Genomic DNA, 16,800 nt, shown 5'->3' with positions numbered 1-16,800 from the left:
CCTGTATACTTTCATATGTTTATCTATGAAATATAAAATATATTTAAATGATAAAATTCATCACGTACATATAATCCTATCTTTTACATATCAATAAATATAATATGCATTTTACAATCACAATATAATTATTAACGATAAGATTATATAAAGATGCCACTGATCAAAAGAATGTCGACCAATAGAAATGCATCTACAGATAATAAAACTACTTTTATAAATAAATATTTCGCGGTCATTTAAAGCCCAATTCACAGTACCGATTGGATAATATTGTTCTTATCTCATTTTTTTACATGCTGTCTACTTTATCTTCTTTTTATATTTATTACATAATTAATAGATAAAGACGCGTGTGTACATTTCCAAAATGTAAATAGAAAATAATCGAATAAAAATGCGAACAAGATCACGTCATCTTATCAATCAATAATAAATCTTATAAAGGCTTATAAAATATAATATCAAATGAAATGAGAGCTAAGAAAAATGATTGAAAACTTTGCAAAATTTTTAATTAATCTGATAGAGACTGATACGCAGAATACGTGACCAAAGACGCAAATCATTTACTGTTAGCTTGCATCATCAAGATCACTGGAATTCAGATATAATCATGCGGTGTAAAATAATACGGTATTACAGTTTATTTTCCAAAGAAAGCAAAAAACATTTATCAAATAGAACTTCTTTCTATTCTTACAATCTCATTCATTGCACAATTAATTAAACAGGTGAGACGATAATTTTAATATTTGTTTATATTACTTCTTTTTTTTATATACGTAATAACGAATCGATTTTATATAATATGCACGATGTAAATACCTGATGTTTATGTCAACATTTACATTAAAGTAACTCTTGATCACGTTTTGACACGAATACATTCACTTAAAATAATTCACAAAATAAAATATTTCTTATTAACTAAGATACTTTTCTACTTGTTGATTATGTCAATTATTTGTTATCCATTATGCAAATATTAAAAATAATATAAAAGTTTTATACATATCTAAAATAATTTGTAATTAATAATGATATGCTTTGTCACACAGCACATCAATCACATTTTATTAAGGATGATCATCCTCATAACATGGTTCTTTTTTTTACATCGAATCTTGGCAGAACAATCTATCGTAGAAGAATGGTCTGTAAATGTAAAAAACAGTTCTATCAGTGTAACAATGGAAGAAACAAAAACAATTCCATTTTATGTTATTGTCAATTCAAAAAATTTGGATAATTTAAGTTTCAATTATGTAAGCACATCGCCAGAAATTGCAACAGTAACTGGTGTTATTACTTCCAAAAATAACAATTATTGGAATGGAACAATTAATGTAACTGGTATCTTTTTGGGTACTGCAAAAATTAAATTACAGCTTGTGAGAAATAATGTGAGTTAATTAATCTAATTATATTGTAACATTAATTCTTTTTTTTTTTTTTATATTATATTGATTACTTAAATTGATCTTTTTAGAACACAGAAGAAAAAGAGGTTCTTTCTGTAACAGTAATGCGTTACCAGGGTGCAATAGATAAAATATTTACTGCAAGTGTTGGAATATTAGTATCTATCCTTTATATTAATTTTGGTTGTGCCATGGATTGGGATGCATGTAAAAAAACATTAAGAAAACCAGTTGGTCCTGCAATAGGATGCTTTTGTCAATTCTTCTTCATGCCTTTGGTAATTTGTCTAATAATAAAAAATATTAAATGAATCAATCAAGTTTATTTCATTATTATTCATAATGAAATATTATTTTTTCACAGTTGAGTTATGGTATCGGATATTGTTTATTTTCTGATCAACCTGAACTACAGATAGGCATGTTTTTCACAGGAATAAGTCCAAGTGGAGGAGCATCTAATGTTTGGACTGTAATGTTAGATGGAAATTTAAATCTTTCTGTCACTATGACTACTTTATGCACTATACTTGCTTTTGGTAATTATACATATTTATATATAAAAATATATCATATAGTTTAATAATTATAATTTTGTATTATTCATGTAGGATTTATGCCATTTTGGTTATTTACTCTGGGAAAACATATCTTTGATCGTGGAGAACTTCGTGTACCTTATGATCATGTAGCAATGTTTGCAGTTGGTCTAATATTTCCTTTATTGATAGGATTTTGTATACAAAAGAAATTACCAAAAGTGTGCAAATTTATGATCAAAATAATCAAACCACTTTCAGCTATTTTTATAATATTCATCGTTATATTCGCCATCTTTACTCATCTATATTTATTTCAATTATTTTCATGGCGGGTGAGTTTTAAAATATTTCTTTTATTTAATGTATTATTACATTACATGTAATATAAATTATAAATTTGTAGATCATAGTAGCAGGTATGGGTTTACCATGGTTGGGATTTATTTTTGGTATGTTAGTAGCATTAATATTCAAACAATCTCGACAAGATATTATAGCAATAGCAATCGAAACAGGAATACAAAATACAGGCGTTGCTATTTTTCTACTTAGATTATCATTAAAATCACCTGCCGATGATTTGACTACGGGTAAGTTGAAAGTGAAAATAAATGATTCTCGATAATTGGTAAGTTATATGTCATTATATTATTTATCATTTGTTAATTGTTTTTTTCCAGTACTACCTGTGTCTTCCGCTATAATGACCCCAATACCATTAACAATTTTATATCTACTGAAAGTAATATTTAATTGTAGACGTAAACACCAAAAAGTTAATAACACTTCTGAATCATTTGAAAATTCTGAAATTCATGCTGAACCACCTACTTCTGTAGTTCAAAGTAATTAGCATTGAAATTAATAAATTATGCTAATAGGTATATTTTTTCATTTACAGAAATGGTGCAATAATACTTGCTATAAAAGATTAACAAATATTATTATATAGATCTATAAAATTCATCATCTATTTTGTACTATATTGTTATAAAATTATTAGAGTAAAAAAAAAAAAGAAAAAAGAGAAAACATATAATTTTATTATTATTTATAAAAGTTGTCCATTAAATTATTAACAAACCTAACTAATGCCACTAATTTGTATATTTTTTTTTTTGCTTATTTATTTATTTTTTTTAAATAAAAACATATTTTATATTAATAAAAATCAATTATATGAAAAACCTACCGTTGATAGACTAAATGAAATTTACACTTAACCTGTAATATAAAATATTTTCATATGTAATTATTTTATATAAATGTTTAAAATTTTACATTTTAATTCAAATAAAACGATGAAAAATAACCTAAATATTCATACATAATATTTTGATAAAGATAAAGTATGTTTTATCAACAGTAATCCCAGAGACTTTAGCTTGTCTGATCGACACAGGGCCGTACAATTATCGTACACACAGGAAAAAATTTTGAATTTTGGATTTGACACTTTTGATTTCCACATTCGCAGAATATTTTACTTTGCAAAAAGAATCAAAGTACCAACTCAAGCCCTCAAATCCGTTTTCGTATCTTACTTTTTCCTATTTTCTATTTTTCAGATATTTCCTGGTTTTTGATTGGTTTTCGAGTTATTTTCACTTGTTACCTGGCTGTAGTCACAAAAAAATTGTCTAACTGTATACGGTAGGGTACGCTGCAATCGACAACCAAATCGCGAAACAAAAACAAAATCAAGACTTATCGAATATTATATTTACATATCGAATTATCGTTAATTATATACAAGCTAAATTTTGTATCGTACAATGCTTCAAATTATGTGACGCGTACGATAATTATCGTATGAATGGGTCACTGTTAAATAATATCAACTCGATTTCAATGATACAAATTTTTTCTTTGCTTACAGTTGTTACACCTTCTTATAACATATGGTCTGAATACAGCGCCATTTTGTTTGTTACTCCCGTGAAGCAAGCTCAGCCTATTTCAGGTCGCAGACCTTCACTACAACAGTGTTCTTATCGTATGCATAGGGAAAGGAGTAGAAACGAACGGACAAATTAACGAAAATTCGCGACATTTTTGCAATTATGATAATAACCATTATTACTATCTTAAATAAAATTTGAATGTGTAAATATAAGTGATGTTATTTGAGACATAGTTTGTACGTTAGTGGATATGAAGACGCGTTATTGTGATGTTATGCGTTATTCCTCCGAGTATGGAAACTGATTTGAAAGAAGAAGAAGCAGCAGTAGCGTTCAGTAAAGAAGAAGAAGAAGAAGAAGAAATATCGTTGGTGTTTGTAGGGTGTATTGCATAGGAATGGTATCACCGTCCAAGCTTCAACATCAAGAGCAAAAGCAGCAACCATCGAAAGAATATATATTGGATAAATGTTCGTGTAAGTGATTATACATGCTATCATACGTTTCTGTATATATGCATATACGTATATATATATATCTACATTTGTACATTCATATATATATATATATATATACATACGTACATTATACATACGTTTCGAGACGACCTGCATTCGTTCCAAGCGTTTGGCTCATCTATACAAAACTCGATACCCCTACAGTATTCATTTTATACCAATGGAGAATTAATCTTCTAACGTATTGTGTTGTTATTTAATATGATTTATCATTTGATTGAACATTTATTAATTTCATTATTCTATGGCCTTTGATTTTGATTTTGATTTTTACAGGTCAGCTAATTTGACATTCAAATTGCGATAGAATTATATTTTTAACGCATGTTCTTTTTTATCTTCTCTTACCTTCTCAAGTTGGAAATGTTACTAGGTATTATTTATATATTAGATATTAATATTTATAGGTAACATTTTATTGTTAATAACGCAATCGTTTCTCTGTTTATTATGATGTTATGAAATTTCTTTTTATATAACTTTTGTATACTTAATATTCAATTAATTTCAATACGTTAAACATGTATATTGATAATTTATAATCAAATATTTGTTTATATGGAAATTAAAATATATTTATTTATTTTTAGATGTTCGCATACAAAAGGGTTTGAAACCTTTGGCAAAGAAGTCATTTTATTTGGATATAAAAAATCATGCCACTTCAGCCAAGTTAGAAGCAAAAATCAAGGATCTTGGAGGAGTAAGTTTTATTATTTAAATACTATTTAATAATATTGAACGAAAGAAAATCATCTAAACATTGATACTGCCTCTACAAATATTCCTATTCTCTTCTTTATCGATCCATTTTATTTTCACGAATATTTGAAAGTATTTTGTATAGGCGTCCCCATTATTTTTTTCTCCCTCTTTTTTTTTGTACCCCTTCCCGCCATTTTCGATTGATACGTCTTTACGGTCGATAGAGGACGTGACTACAACTTTAAACGCGCGTTATATACGAATTTTGAATTCTTCGAAAATAGGATCGTGACTGTGTACTTTAATGCATTTAATAAAGTTCTATTTCATTTATAGTACGTATTAACGAAACGATGACATCAATTGGGTTTGTTACGTTAGGAAGGTTAGGAATAAGGTAGGAGAGAAAGATTGATCGTATATAATAATAGAAAGTTTCAAATTCCTTCTAGTTTACCGTTGGAAGGGAATCTCTACGAAGGAGGCCTTCTTTGAACTCGTACACAAGCCTAAATATCTATTCTTAGAGAGTTTCTTGCTCCTTAGATTCGAGTTAAGTCGCATTACTACTCTCTCTCTCTCTCTTTCTTTCTCTCTCTCTCTCTCTCTCTCTATACACGACAATAAACGGCTGACATTATAGTCTCGTATTGTCCGAGCTTAATTCGAAATATAATATGTATGTATGTATGTATAATATATATATACATATATGCACGAATGAAAAATAATGATGAAGAGAGAAAGAGGTAAAAAAAAAATAACAAGAGAAAGGGAAAATGTATACGATGACGGTGACATTATTATCCTATGCGAATGGGTTGTTTCCATTGCAAATATTCGTACTCTGTAACGATATTTGTCATATAATGTCGTCATGGAATGAGAGGAGAGAGAGAGAGAGAAAAAAAAGAGAAAGAGAGGTGTACGATGAAAAGAGAGAACCTAACCGAACCGAGCGCGGGCTCCGCCCCGAAAGGAAACGCGTGGGGCCATTTGCAATATTCCACTCTATAACGAGTTTGACCAACTCGAACAATCGACCGAGCATTATCAATGATCGTTCCCTAACTGTTATTCAGTAAAATTATAAATAATACGCATTAGGAATGGGGGGTAATGAATAAAGTTCATCTTTTAAATATATACAGAAACAAGCGAGTATACATAGGAGAATATCTCGTGTATGGTAAGACCGTTGATTCTAGCGCCATCTTTAGTCGCTCGTACAAACTTAGACCGTATCTTGCGTGGAAAGGGAGTGGGGGAAGATGGGGATACGTTCTTTGTGTGCGTGTATACGATGCATCGTATGTGGTATATATGTGTACATGTATGAGAGTATATATATATATATGTAAATGAAAAATAGAAGCATGGTGGCGATGGTGTTGTCGTCGTCGTTGCCGCTGCTTTGTATGAGTGGGTGGGGGTAATAAAGGAGAATATACGGTAGGGATGATGTTTGTAACAGAGACCGAACTCAATGCTTGTACGAGGAACGAGAAATGGTTAGACGAAGCCGCATTCTTCGTCATCTTCGGAAGGTGTTTGACGCAGACACTAAGCGCCGCCACCAGGCACCCATGCCAAGCTTTTAACGGCAAATGGCCATTTTGTGCGTGACAGTTCTATATCGCGAAGCTAGAATAACAACGACGTTCCACCTGCTTGAACGATATCATTTATATTTCATAAGAATTATACTTTTATATAATTTGCAGCTAAAATCATCGTCGTCGTTGTTGTTGTTGTCGTTGCCGCCATTGCTGCCGCCATCGCCGTCGATGTCGTCGTCGTCGTCGTCGTTGTCGTCGTCGACGACGACGACCGCAGCTTTTGCCCGGTCTCTTTTTTATTAGAATTTATATACATATATATACAAACGTTACTGCATAGTTATCTAAAACTATGTATTTGCGCGCGCAATAATATATTTACAATGAGAAATCGGTAATATTATTGGTACTTAAATAGCAGGTGCATCGTCGAAAGTTAAATCTTATATTCAAAAGTTATTTTCTATACAAAGCTCGAGCGTGTTGTTCGCGACGCGCGCCTTGACAGCGGACCCTTCCTTTCCTCTCCCCCCCCCATCTTCCATTTGCCTCTTCCCCCTCCTTTCTTCCTACTCCTTCTCTTTCCGTTCTATATCTTCTATTTCTTTTTCTCTTTCACCTTCTTTACTGCTCCCTCAACTAACTCTCTTTCTCTCTCTCTCTCTCTCCTTCTCTCTCCCTCACATTTTTTCTCTTTCTTCTTCTCTTGGCAAACGTGAATCTTACGACTAACGTAGCGTTCGTTCATTCGTTCGTTTGTTCGTTCGTTTCTTGCTTCCTTCATATTTTCTATCGTTCGTTCTTTCTCGAATAAATTTATTAATACATTCAGTTAACTTTTTCAAAATAAATTATTTCATTCTCACGAGGATACACATTAAAAAGCACGTGTCTCTGTTTGGTGTGTATGTGTATGTGTATGTGTGTGTGTGTGTGTTGTGTTACGTACTTACTACTGTTTATTCAAAAAATGTGAGATCTTTGTGTATGTGTATGTGTGGTGTGTGTGTATGTTATAATAATATTATGTGTGGTGTGCATTAAAGTCAACCATATTAAAACCGCGTCAAGAGTTTTAGCGTCGACTACGTACATACGCGCCCAGTATTTTTCTTCGTGCCATTAAATTGCGAACATTAAATCCGAATATTACGTTCACTTTCCGGCGTACTTTTAATCGCGCAAGTCGTACTATGACAACAACATTCCGTTTCAATACTTGTGTTTGAAGTATCATTACACAAGTGATAACTCAAAACATAACACTGGACGGTTATTCTGTATTAGGAAAAATATCGGTAATGATACTTTTGACTTGTATATACAATCCTCTTATCTTTTAGTTCAACATTGTGACGAATATTTCAGTTATGGTATTATGAACAGAAACATTTTTCAAAAAGTCTTTATTTGTCTCTTCTTTCACATTTATCAAACACATATCAGTTTATTGTTTATTTCTTGTCTTTTTGTTTTCTTTGTGTTAATCTATGAAAATATTATGATATTATTGTTTCAATTAATAACACAATTAGAAATATTGATAATTATTCTTTGTTTCAGGTGATAGAATTATTTTTAGTACGCACCGTTAGTCTAGTTGTCACAGATCGTGTAGATAAAGCTGGTCAAAGTAATTCTGACAAATATAAATGGGGTTCTATCAGTGGAGGCAGCGGGGGAACCCCCTCGCTGAGGAGCATAGAAGTTCCAACTCCAACTCCTCCTACACCACTTTTTAGTTCTGAGTGTCCTTTGTACAATACGACCAATCTACAGGGTCACCCTACCCAAAGATCTGTAAGTTGTATATCAATGAAAAAGATATTTAATCTTATACATACATATAAATGTATGTGTTTATATAATATTATATATTTTGTATAGAAATCGCGGACGGATGCAATGTTGGAACGTGCTCTGACTCAACCACAGCACTGTTCCGTGGATCCTCTTGACAACGCCCTAAGTTGGGGAATAACTATCTGTACAACTGCAAAAATTCAAGCTTGGCTCGATAAAATCTATGCGTCTCTTCAAGATACTAATAACTTGAAACAGTTACGAGGAACGAGTAGGCAAAAATTAGAAAAAGATTTTAAAGTAAAGCATTTAAAAGGCTCATATGTCAAGTTTGAACCTCTTCGCAGGTAAAATTTGCTCACATTAACACTAGAACTTGATTGGTCTTTAAAAAAAGATATCTCTGAAATCTTAAAAACAATATATAATAACAATAAGTATAATAATGAAGAATATTTGGTATGAAAATCATGTAACATGAATTAAGAATTTGAAAATAAAGTTGTCCAATCAGTAGTTAAAATGACTAGTGTGGTAGTTTTAGCGGTAATTTTGAAAATGTGGATATATCGTATAATTTATAATAAACATTTCTTTTTCAGAGATAAAAGACCTGTATTTTTGGAATTATCAACGTGGCCAACATTGAACTTTGACGGTGATCCAGGGACAAGTCCCTTTGATACAAAAAGAAGAGGAAAATTTGAAAATAAAACAAATAAAGAAGTTAAAGAGAATAGAAAAGCTATTACAAAAAAAAAGAGGTTTATATATACCATTTTGTATATATATATATTAGTTATATATATAACTAGTTATTAAATTAATATTTATATAATCTTATGTAATGTCAGGGTAAAGAAATGACACGAAGACCACGTACCACTGCAGCTCGTGCACGTAGAACAGAACAATTAGGTGCAGGTTTTTGTGAAATATGTCGAGTAGACTATCGTGATCTATCAAAACATGTAGAAACTGATCAACATTTGAATTTTGTTCGAAACGATGACAATTTTCTCTCATTGGATAGATTAATCAACACAAATGCAAGTGTTGAGGCATTTTTGAAATTAAACGGAACAAAAGATATTGGGTAAGTAAATTTTGAAAAATTTTATTTCAATTAAAAGGACTGAGTATTATCTATGTTATATTGTGTGCGCACACACACACACACACAAATACTTTACTATATTTATATATTTATTAACCCTTAAAGTGCACATGGGGTGTTTGACACCCCAACAAAACTGTACCCTCTCGAAAACTGTGGGTTATTTGTTGTCATCTAGTGTTAATTCAGATAAAACCTATTCTATTTGAAAAAAGATGTATCAAAGTATTTTTAAAAATATTGCGAGATTTAATTATTAAATAGTAGCTTCAGGAGATGCGTTCAAACAAACGTTGGGGGTGTCAAACACCCACAGTGGTGCACTTTAACTAACTTTTACCAAGTGTGTGCACTTTAAGGGTTAAATGTGTTAAATAATATGAGATCATTTTATAATACATTGTTTTTCTTTTCTGTTTTCTTTTTTCTATTTTTTTTTTTTTTTATTTTTTTCTTTCTAATAGAGAAGAATGCAATATATACACAAATGAAGAACGTTCTATTCGTGATGTACTGCCAGAAGAAAAAGTAACGAAAAATGCTAAAACATTGAATAATTTTTCTGTACAAGGAATAGACATGGTGCAGTGCAATGGTACGCAAAGAAATTTAAATATTAAATTAAATTCTCCTCATAATTTACGTACACGTGCTAAACACGAAAGTGGACATTTATTGAGATCAAAAGGTAGTCCTTGGCACGAAATTGATAAAAATGAAAAATTGTATGATAAATTAGAAGGTTTTACTATTAAAAAAAGGGCTAAAGGAACCATTTGGATCGAAGAAGAAGATCCAGAAAATAAATACTCGCAAGCAAGTGACATTAAAAATGCTGACCAAGTAGAATATAATATTAAATCAACGGGAAAAGATTTAAATGGTATTCACCAACGTGAATATGGTGATAATAATTCTGTAAATAAGAAACATAATGTTGGTACAGATAATCAAGAAGTTAAAGAATTAAATGAAAGAATTCCAAGTAATGAACAAAATGGCATATTTCATCCTGAGCTAACTTCAAAGAATGCAAACAATACAAATGTTAATAGTCGCGGAGAAATAAATGAAAATAGAAGATCTACTTTATTAAAAAATAATGTAAATATTAACGGATTATCCGATAAAAATAATCGTATTGAATCTTGGCATTCTTCTACAGAATGTAAAGACAAGTTTGATGGTGCAAAAAATGATTTAGAATTACAAAGAGTTTCAGTAGGTGATAGTATTAAAGTTGCAAATGATCATCATAATGATAAGAAAACTGAAGTACTTTGTAGTTGCGATACGGAGAACAACCAAAAAGGTGACGTTAAGGTGGTACAGTGTATGGAAAAGGACTTACGTTGTGAAAAACTTAGATCACCAAGAGCTTGTAGAAGAGGTGGTAGAAGTTTTCGTGGACGTCAAAGGTTGTCAGTCGAGGAACGTTTGATTGAGGATAATCGTGCATATTATAAGGTTGAAGTATTAGGAAGTAAATTGAGATCTAGTACAGTGCCAGGTAGTAATAATGCATTAAATCCAACAATTAAGGATGCTGCAGACGAGATTGAAAAGAAAGAGGAGGAACAACCATCGAGTGAGAAACCAGTTGTTGTAAGATTCAAACGTGTAAGAAAATCGGAACTCTCTTTGCTTAGCGATGAAGCTGAGTCATTTATGTTTGGAGAGCCTAAACGCGAGGATACGAGTGAAGATGTCAGCGATGAAGAACAAACAAGTGTTTTACCAAGGGACACCGAAAGTGAATTCAATGAGACTACTGTTAGTATCGATATACTTAGTTCTAGCGTGGATTACAGTCCTCAGATAAAACAAGAAGAGATTTTGGAAGAAGATTCTCAAGATTCTGTAAATCTTGGTAGAGCAAGAAAAAGAAGACGGACACAGGCAGAGGCGCTTATCAAAGACAATGTTGATTATTACAAGTTTGAAACACCTGGCAGTAGACTGAGATATCAAGCGCCATTAACAGGAGTCAGAGGATCCCTTAATCCTGAAGAAGATAATCATTCAGTAATAAACGAAGAATTACGATCTGATAATAATGGAGATAACAATGGAGGAGAAGTCATAGAAAAAATATATCCGTCCAAGCCTTCGGCAGAAGTTGAAAGAATGCAATTTTCTTTTGAAGTAGTACCTAAATCTGAGCCATGGTATCAAACTTATCAACGGCAAGACGAAGGTGCTGAATTTTGGCATTATTTTAGCGATGGTGATACAGAAAGACCGTTCCTTTTACCTTACGAAATAGAAAACTTTCATGAAACTATTTTGAGAAATCAAGCGAAGAATGAAAATAGAAAAAAAGGTAGAGGTCGTAGTATAGGTTGTATTGGACGATCACCTAGAAAAAGTCCACGTTGTCATGCATCAACATTGGCAATAATGTCAACGATTATAAAAAAAGAGAACAACAACAGCAACAACAACAGCTCACATCAAATATTTGTACGAGAGAAGAGTGTCAATCTCCTAAATCACAGATTGATAATACTCCTATTCCAAAAATAGATATCAAAACAGATTTGATGAAAACGGCAGATGCAAAATCGTCAGATCAAAAATTGACATCTGAAATTGATGAAGAATTGAAAAAAATAGTGAAAAATATCGATGACATGCTTAATACAAGAGACAGTTTAGATATAGTTGATACATACAATGGTTTAGAAGAAGAACCTTTCATAGAATCAAATTTACCAAAAGGACCTCCGCCAAATCTATTGGAAATATTAGACAATTGTCATGAACTTGTACCGTGTATAGAAAACTCATCGTGTGCCAGTTCAGAATGTGGTGAAGTCAATGTTGAGTTACCATTGAAACGTCGAAAGAGAAGGAAAAATAGAACAGGCTGGCCTGGCATTAAAATACGTAAAAAGATGCAAAATAAAATAATAGTAGCACGTTCTTCTTCTTACAATGGTCAAGGAAATTATAAATTGTCAAGGGAAAAAAATAATGTTGAACAAAATGTTGACAAAAATGTTGTAACAGCTGATACTAATAGCAATACCAATGGTGATGTTGGTGCTGATGCTGATGCCGATGCTGATGCTGATGCCGATGCTGACGCGGATATGTCTTTAAGATTGATGACAGATACACGTACAGAAATAGTTTTATCAAATGGTAATAATACAATATCATCAACAACTAACAACAGGCATGATGAAAAAACATCAATGGATAAAAAAAATAATAAAAACACATGTAACAATTGTGACAATCCTAGCGTATCTCCTAAAGCATCATCTAAAACATCTCCTAAAACATCATCGAAAGCATCTTCTAAAACAACTTCTTGTCCTAAAACGTGTCTTAGTCTGGCTGTGATTGGTAAAAATAAAAATATAGAAAATACTGGTACAAAAAATTGCACAGTTAATGATGGATTGAAAATTACAAAGGTATTTAGTGAAGCTCAAAGAACTTTATCGGATAAAAATTTTACATTAAATATGGCGAAAGAAAAAGAAGAAGAAGAAGAAGAAGTATCAGAAAACAATCCTGGAAATGATGAAAATCATGAGAATGTATTTAGGAAAGATGTGAATGGTGTAGTGATATGTTATGATAACGGTGAACGACAATTTATAACGAAAGGTGTTGTAAAAAAACGTCCTCGTATAAATACATCATCGGAGAGTTGTGAATCACGTACAGAAATTGAGAATCATGACATTTTATTAAATAGAAAGGATATAGATTCTGGTCTAGTATCTAGGAAGCATAGTTCCAGTGATGTGTCCAGGTTGGGATGTCAACAAACTCATTCTGAAAATTCTAATATCGAAGTAGTAGACGCTCATAGAAGTGTTTACAGGAGGAGTAAAGTTGGAGTTGTTGTGACACCTAGGAAACGAGTTATTAATACGAGAAAACAACAACGAAGGAATAATAAGACTTCCTCGGAATCCGTATACGAGAATGAAAATTGTAAAAAGGAATCTTATTTGAATATAACATCATGTAAAAAGCAAGAAACAATGAAAAATTCGAAAAAACAAAGCAATGAAACGATAGGACCATCGGCAGATGTGCAAGATACTGCAGAGCTGGAATGTGCATTGTCCGAACGTAATACACCTACCACCACGGCAACAACTATCATGCCGTCTTCTGGTTTAAAACAAAGACGTTCAAGCATCGAGTTTCAGCCAGTAGTTAGAATGATGAAGATAGACAATTCAGTTGACGTGGATCATAGTATTTTGTCAGTGACAGTAGCAAGTAATAGAAGATTAAGAAGTTCTAATTCTCATAATAGTAGACCTAATGCTCAGCCACCTCATAAACGTTTAAAAACTTCTCGTGGACAATTTAGAAGGTGGTTAAAAAGTAGCTGAAATTCTGGGTAAAAAAAAAAAACGAAAACAAAGTTGAGCCTACGCTAACACTACCACCCCCACCTTATCAAATTTCAAAATTTGAAGTCCTCTTTTTATATGCTTCTTTTTCTTGCCACAAAAGAGAGACAATGAAATTTTGAAATTTTATTTATCTATCCCCCCATGTAAATTATATGTAATATATTCATCTATTTAGTATATAATATTTAACATTACTGACACATCAAATTCTTAGGTTTATAATGTCCTACTTGATATCTCTTGACGATACATGCGATATCGTCAAACTTGTACATTCGTTGAATGCGGTCTTGATGTTCTCAGAATGAATGTGAGTTTCCTTTTTTTTTCTTCTTCTTCTTTTTCTATCCATATTTTATCTCACTTCCACTCTCTCTTATACAGCGGTTTTTTCATTTACATTAATAATATTTGTAACAGGTACAAAAAAAAAAGAGTATTTCATACTGTACATATTATGTAAACGAAATTTTTCAAATGTATGTAACTAAAAAAAAAAAAAAAAAAAAAAAAAAACAGAAAAGAAAATTCCTAAAGTGCACGAGACTGCATATTACAGCTTTTTAATATGTATAATCATATTCTGTTTATGCTTCACATTATTCAAGGTTAACGTTGTAAATCCTCAAAGGGAAAACAAAAGAAAACAAAAATGAAGAAACCCTCATTATTTTATTTCAAAGTGGAAATATGTAAGTTTTTCGTGAGTTATACAAACAAAAAATTATTATTACTATTATTATTATTATTATTAAAGATACGAATTTTTCAATAAAAGGTTTTTTGTCTTCTTTTTCACAATCATTTTTTTTTTTTTTTTTTTTTTTAGTTTTAATTGTAACTAGTTTTGTATTAAGGTAAGTGATTATTATCTCAATGAAAATAAAATCTAATTTATATTTTTGTTTTTCTTTTTATATGTACAACAAATCAAAACTATACAAAGATGATGATGAAGAATATTCAAATGATATTTTATTTGTTTTTTTAAAATCATACAAGTCCTTCACGTTCTTTAAATGATTTCTTTAACTCTGCTAGCTTTTTCTGCTTTTGTTTTTTCTTCATTGAACTTTGTTTTTGAAGTTTCTTTTCTTGATTTTCGATTGATTCATCACCATTTAATAAATTATCTAATTTAGTAATTAATATCTCTCTTGCACGTTTCTGATTAATCCATACACTCCTTGTCTCATGACATTTTACAACAATTCCTGTTGGTTTATGTTTCAAAGTTACAGCATTGTTTGTTTTATTAGTTGCTTGACCACCTGGACCACTTCCTCTTACAAAATTTTCTTCAAGTTCATTCTCGTTCAAGGTTGGTACCTTAGAATAATCCAAGAAACGTTTAAAGGATTTCAAACGTATTTGATCGTAGAAACTTGTATGATGAATATTCATTTTCTTATTATTATTATGTGAATAAATAGGTGTATGAAAATGATGAATTTTTCTATCGAAAAATTGAAACATTGTGTAAAACAATGAACGTTTAGTTGTAATAGATTGTACATATGAAAACATAACATAAACATGTCTGTTCATTTTGATCACACCTTGTATTAATAAATTGTCATACTTTTGTAATTACACTACTCTTCGATTTTTCAGTAATGTCAATCCTTTCTAAAAATATAAACATATGAAACAATAAAACACTATTGTACGATGTTTGAATATTATAGGTTATGGTTTGATTAAATTCATGTCAATAATAAGAATTCTTACGATAATAAAATTACCTTTAATTGAAAGTCGATGTCTGCCTCTTCAGTTAACGTTTTATTTTTTTAAATTCTTTTTTTATTCGGTATTGATAATATTTCTTATCTGTAAATTTTAACTGTTCACCATAACGTAATAAATCTTTATAAAGTTTTAAAACTGTAATTCTCATTATGTACAATTAATTCTTATATTAATATTAACATATTATGAAATTAATATTATATAATAATTTAATATTATTCTTTAATTACACTTTTAAACAATATATTTACTTTTGACTAAAAGTTTGGTTACTTTTTAAAAGGATTGAAGTACATAACCTTACTATTTTACTAGTAGCCAGTGAATCCAGATCGCGGAACATTTCTACCCCTTCCCTCGAGCCCAGCACGTCTCGCACACAACGAAATGTTACGTGTCGGTGTGTCGGGAAACCGAAAGAAGCCGAGGGAAGCCGAGGTGTACAGCAATGTGTATTGTGTCCATGATTTCTCCTCGGTGCGTGGTGAGGGTATTATTTCTCCTCTGTCGCGCAGCTAACTTCGGCTTCCCTCGGCGTCTTTCGGTTTCCCGACACACCGCACGTAACATTTCGTTCTGTGCGAGCAGTGATCCCATTCGTACGATAATTATCGTACGCGTACGATAATTTGAGGTCCTGTACGATCGAAAATTCGTGGCGTACGATCCATTTGGAATTTCGAAAACTTGATGACCTTTTTTTTTTTTTTTTTAGTCAACAAATTTTCGAGAGGTGTACCCCCACCTCAATCCTTACTCCCACCACGACTCCTACCACGACTCCCACCACCACTCCCACCACCACAATTCCCACTACCACCCACTACCATCTCACCGCCGCCCCCAGTATGATCTCCCCTTGGACGACTGTTTTCATCGTTTTCATGATAGCATTTCAGAACTTGATGAGTAAAAAAAAAAAAAAAAAAAAAAAAAAAAAAAAAAAAATAAGGTCATCAAAATTTTTTTTTTCGACTTGGACACTTTCCCGTACAGCTATCGAATCGCCGATTAGACTAAACGAATAATGAACGTTTTCTACCTAAAAAAAAAAAAAAAAAAAAAAAAAAAAAAAAAAAAAAGGTCAT

General features: G+C 31.4%; 3 protein-coding genes and 1 long non-coding RNA gene across 6 annotated transcripts; 2 read left to right on the top strand and 2 right to left on the bottom strand.

Annotated features, from left to right (window-relative positions):
- Positions 1-227: 227 nt before the first annotated feature.
- Positions 228-3,284, top strand: LOC107064407 (ileal sodium/bile acid cotransporter). 2 transcript variants are annotated; one of them, XM_015317070.2, is made up of 7 exons: positions 228-734; positions 1,062-1,406; positions 1,493-1,702; positions 1,789-1,963; positions 2,036-2,298; positions 2,370-2,556; positions 2,647-3,284. In XM_015317070.2, exons 2-7 carry the CDS (start codon positions 1,086-1,088, stop codon positions 2,817-2,819), a joined length of 1,329 nt encoding a protein of 442 aa, XP_015172556.1. In that variant the 5' UTR covers positions 228-734; positions 1,062-1,085; the 3' UTR covers positions 2,820-3,284. The 2 variants fall into 2 exon arrangements, with proteins under 2 accessions (XP_015172556.1, XP_089028604.1); XM_089172478.1 differs by having other exon boundaries at positions 229-734; positions 1,135-1,406.
- On the bottom strand, positions 3,077-3,774 carry LOC149032598 (uncharacterized). Its single transcript, XR_016176569.1, has 2 exons — positions 3,280-3,774; positions 3,077-3,190 (listed from the first exon to the last, which is right to left on the bottom strand). It is a non-coding gene; the product is annotated as an uncharacterized LOC149032598 (long non-coding RNA).
- Positions 3,775-3,965: 191 nt separating this feature from the next.
- On the top strand, positions 3,966-14,488 carry LOC107064399 (uncharacterized). The gene is given in 8 exon segments (XM_089172483.1): positions 3,966-4,346; positions 4,979-5,091; positions 8,216-8,452; positions 8,540-8,802; positions 9,058-9,217; positions 9,307-9,551; positions 10,037-12,002; positions 12,005-14,488. Coding segments are annotated over 8 exon segments (4,995 nt in total). The 5' UTR covers positions 3,966-4,267; the 3' UTR covers positions 13,937-14,488.
- A 349-nt stretch (positions 14,489-14,837) lies between these two features.
- Positions 14,838-16,162, bottom strand: LOC107064418 (mitochondrial translation release factor in rescue). Of its 2 annotated transcripts, none has more exons than XM_089172481.1 (3): positions 16,012-16,162; positions 15,706-15,793; positions 14,838-15,589 (listed from the first exon to the last, which is right to left on the bottom strand). In XM_089172481.1, exon 3 carries the CDS (start codon positions 15,506-15,508, stop codon positions 14,954-14,956), a length of 555 nt encoding a protein of 184 aa, XP_089028607.1. In that variant the 5' UTR covers positions 15,509-15,589; positions 15,706-15,793; positions 16,012-16,162; the 3' UTR covers positions 14,838-14,953. The 2 variants fall into 2 exon arrangements, with proteins under 2 accessions (XP_089028607.1, XP_089028608.1); XM_089172482.1 differs by having other exon boundaries at positions 16,017-16,162.
- Positions 16,163-16,800: the final 638 nt, after the last annotated feature.

This window comes from Polistes dominula, unplaced genomic scaffold (genome assembly GCF_049000335.1).
Source record: "Polistes dominula isolate Pdom_NZ unplaced genomic scaffold, Pdom_raw_medaka contig_74, whole genome shotgun sequence".
In the NCBI taxonomy this organism is placed as follows: domain Eukaryota; kingdom Metazoa; phylum Arthropoda; class Insecta; order Hymenoptera; family Vespidae; genus Polistes; species Polistes dominula.
The sequence above is the reverse complement of the archived record's forward strand: the minus strand, read 5'-3'. Positions and strand labels throughout refer to the sequence as shown.

Excerpts from the sequence above, each read along its gene's own strand:
- LOC107064418 (XM_089172481.1), bottom strand. The coding sequence starts at position 15,508 with ATGAACAGACATGTTTATGTTATGTTTTCATATGTACAATCTATTACA.
- LOC107064407 (XM_015317070.2), top strand. The coding sequence starts at position 1,086 with ATGATCATCCTCATAACATGGTTCTTTTTTTTACATCGAATCTTGGCA. Across the intron at positions 1,964-2,035 it reads ATGCACTATACTTGCTTTTG|GATTTATGCCATTTTGGTTA; the intron begins GTAATTATACAT and ends TTATTCATGTAG. Across the intron at positions 2,557-2,646 it reads TGCCGATGATTTGACTACGG|TACTACCTGTGTCTTCCGCT; the intron begins GTAAGTTGAAAG and ends GTTTTTTTCCAG.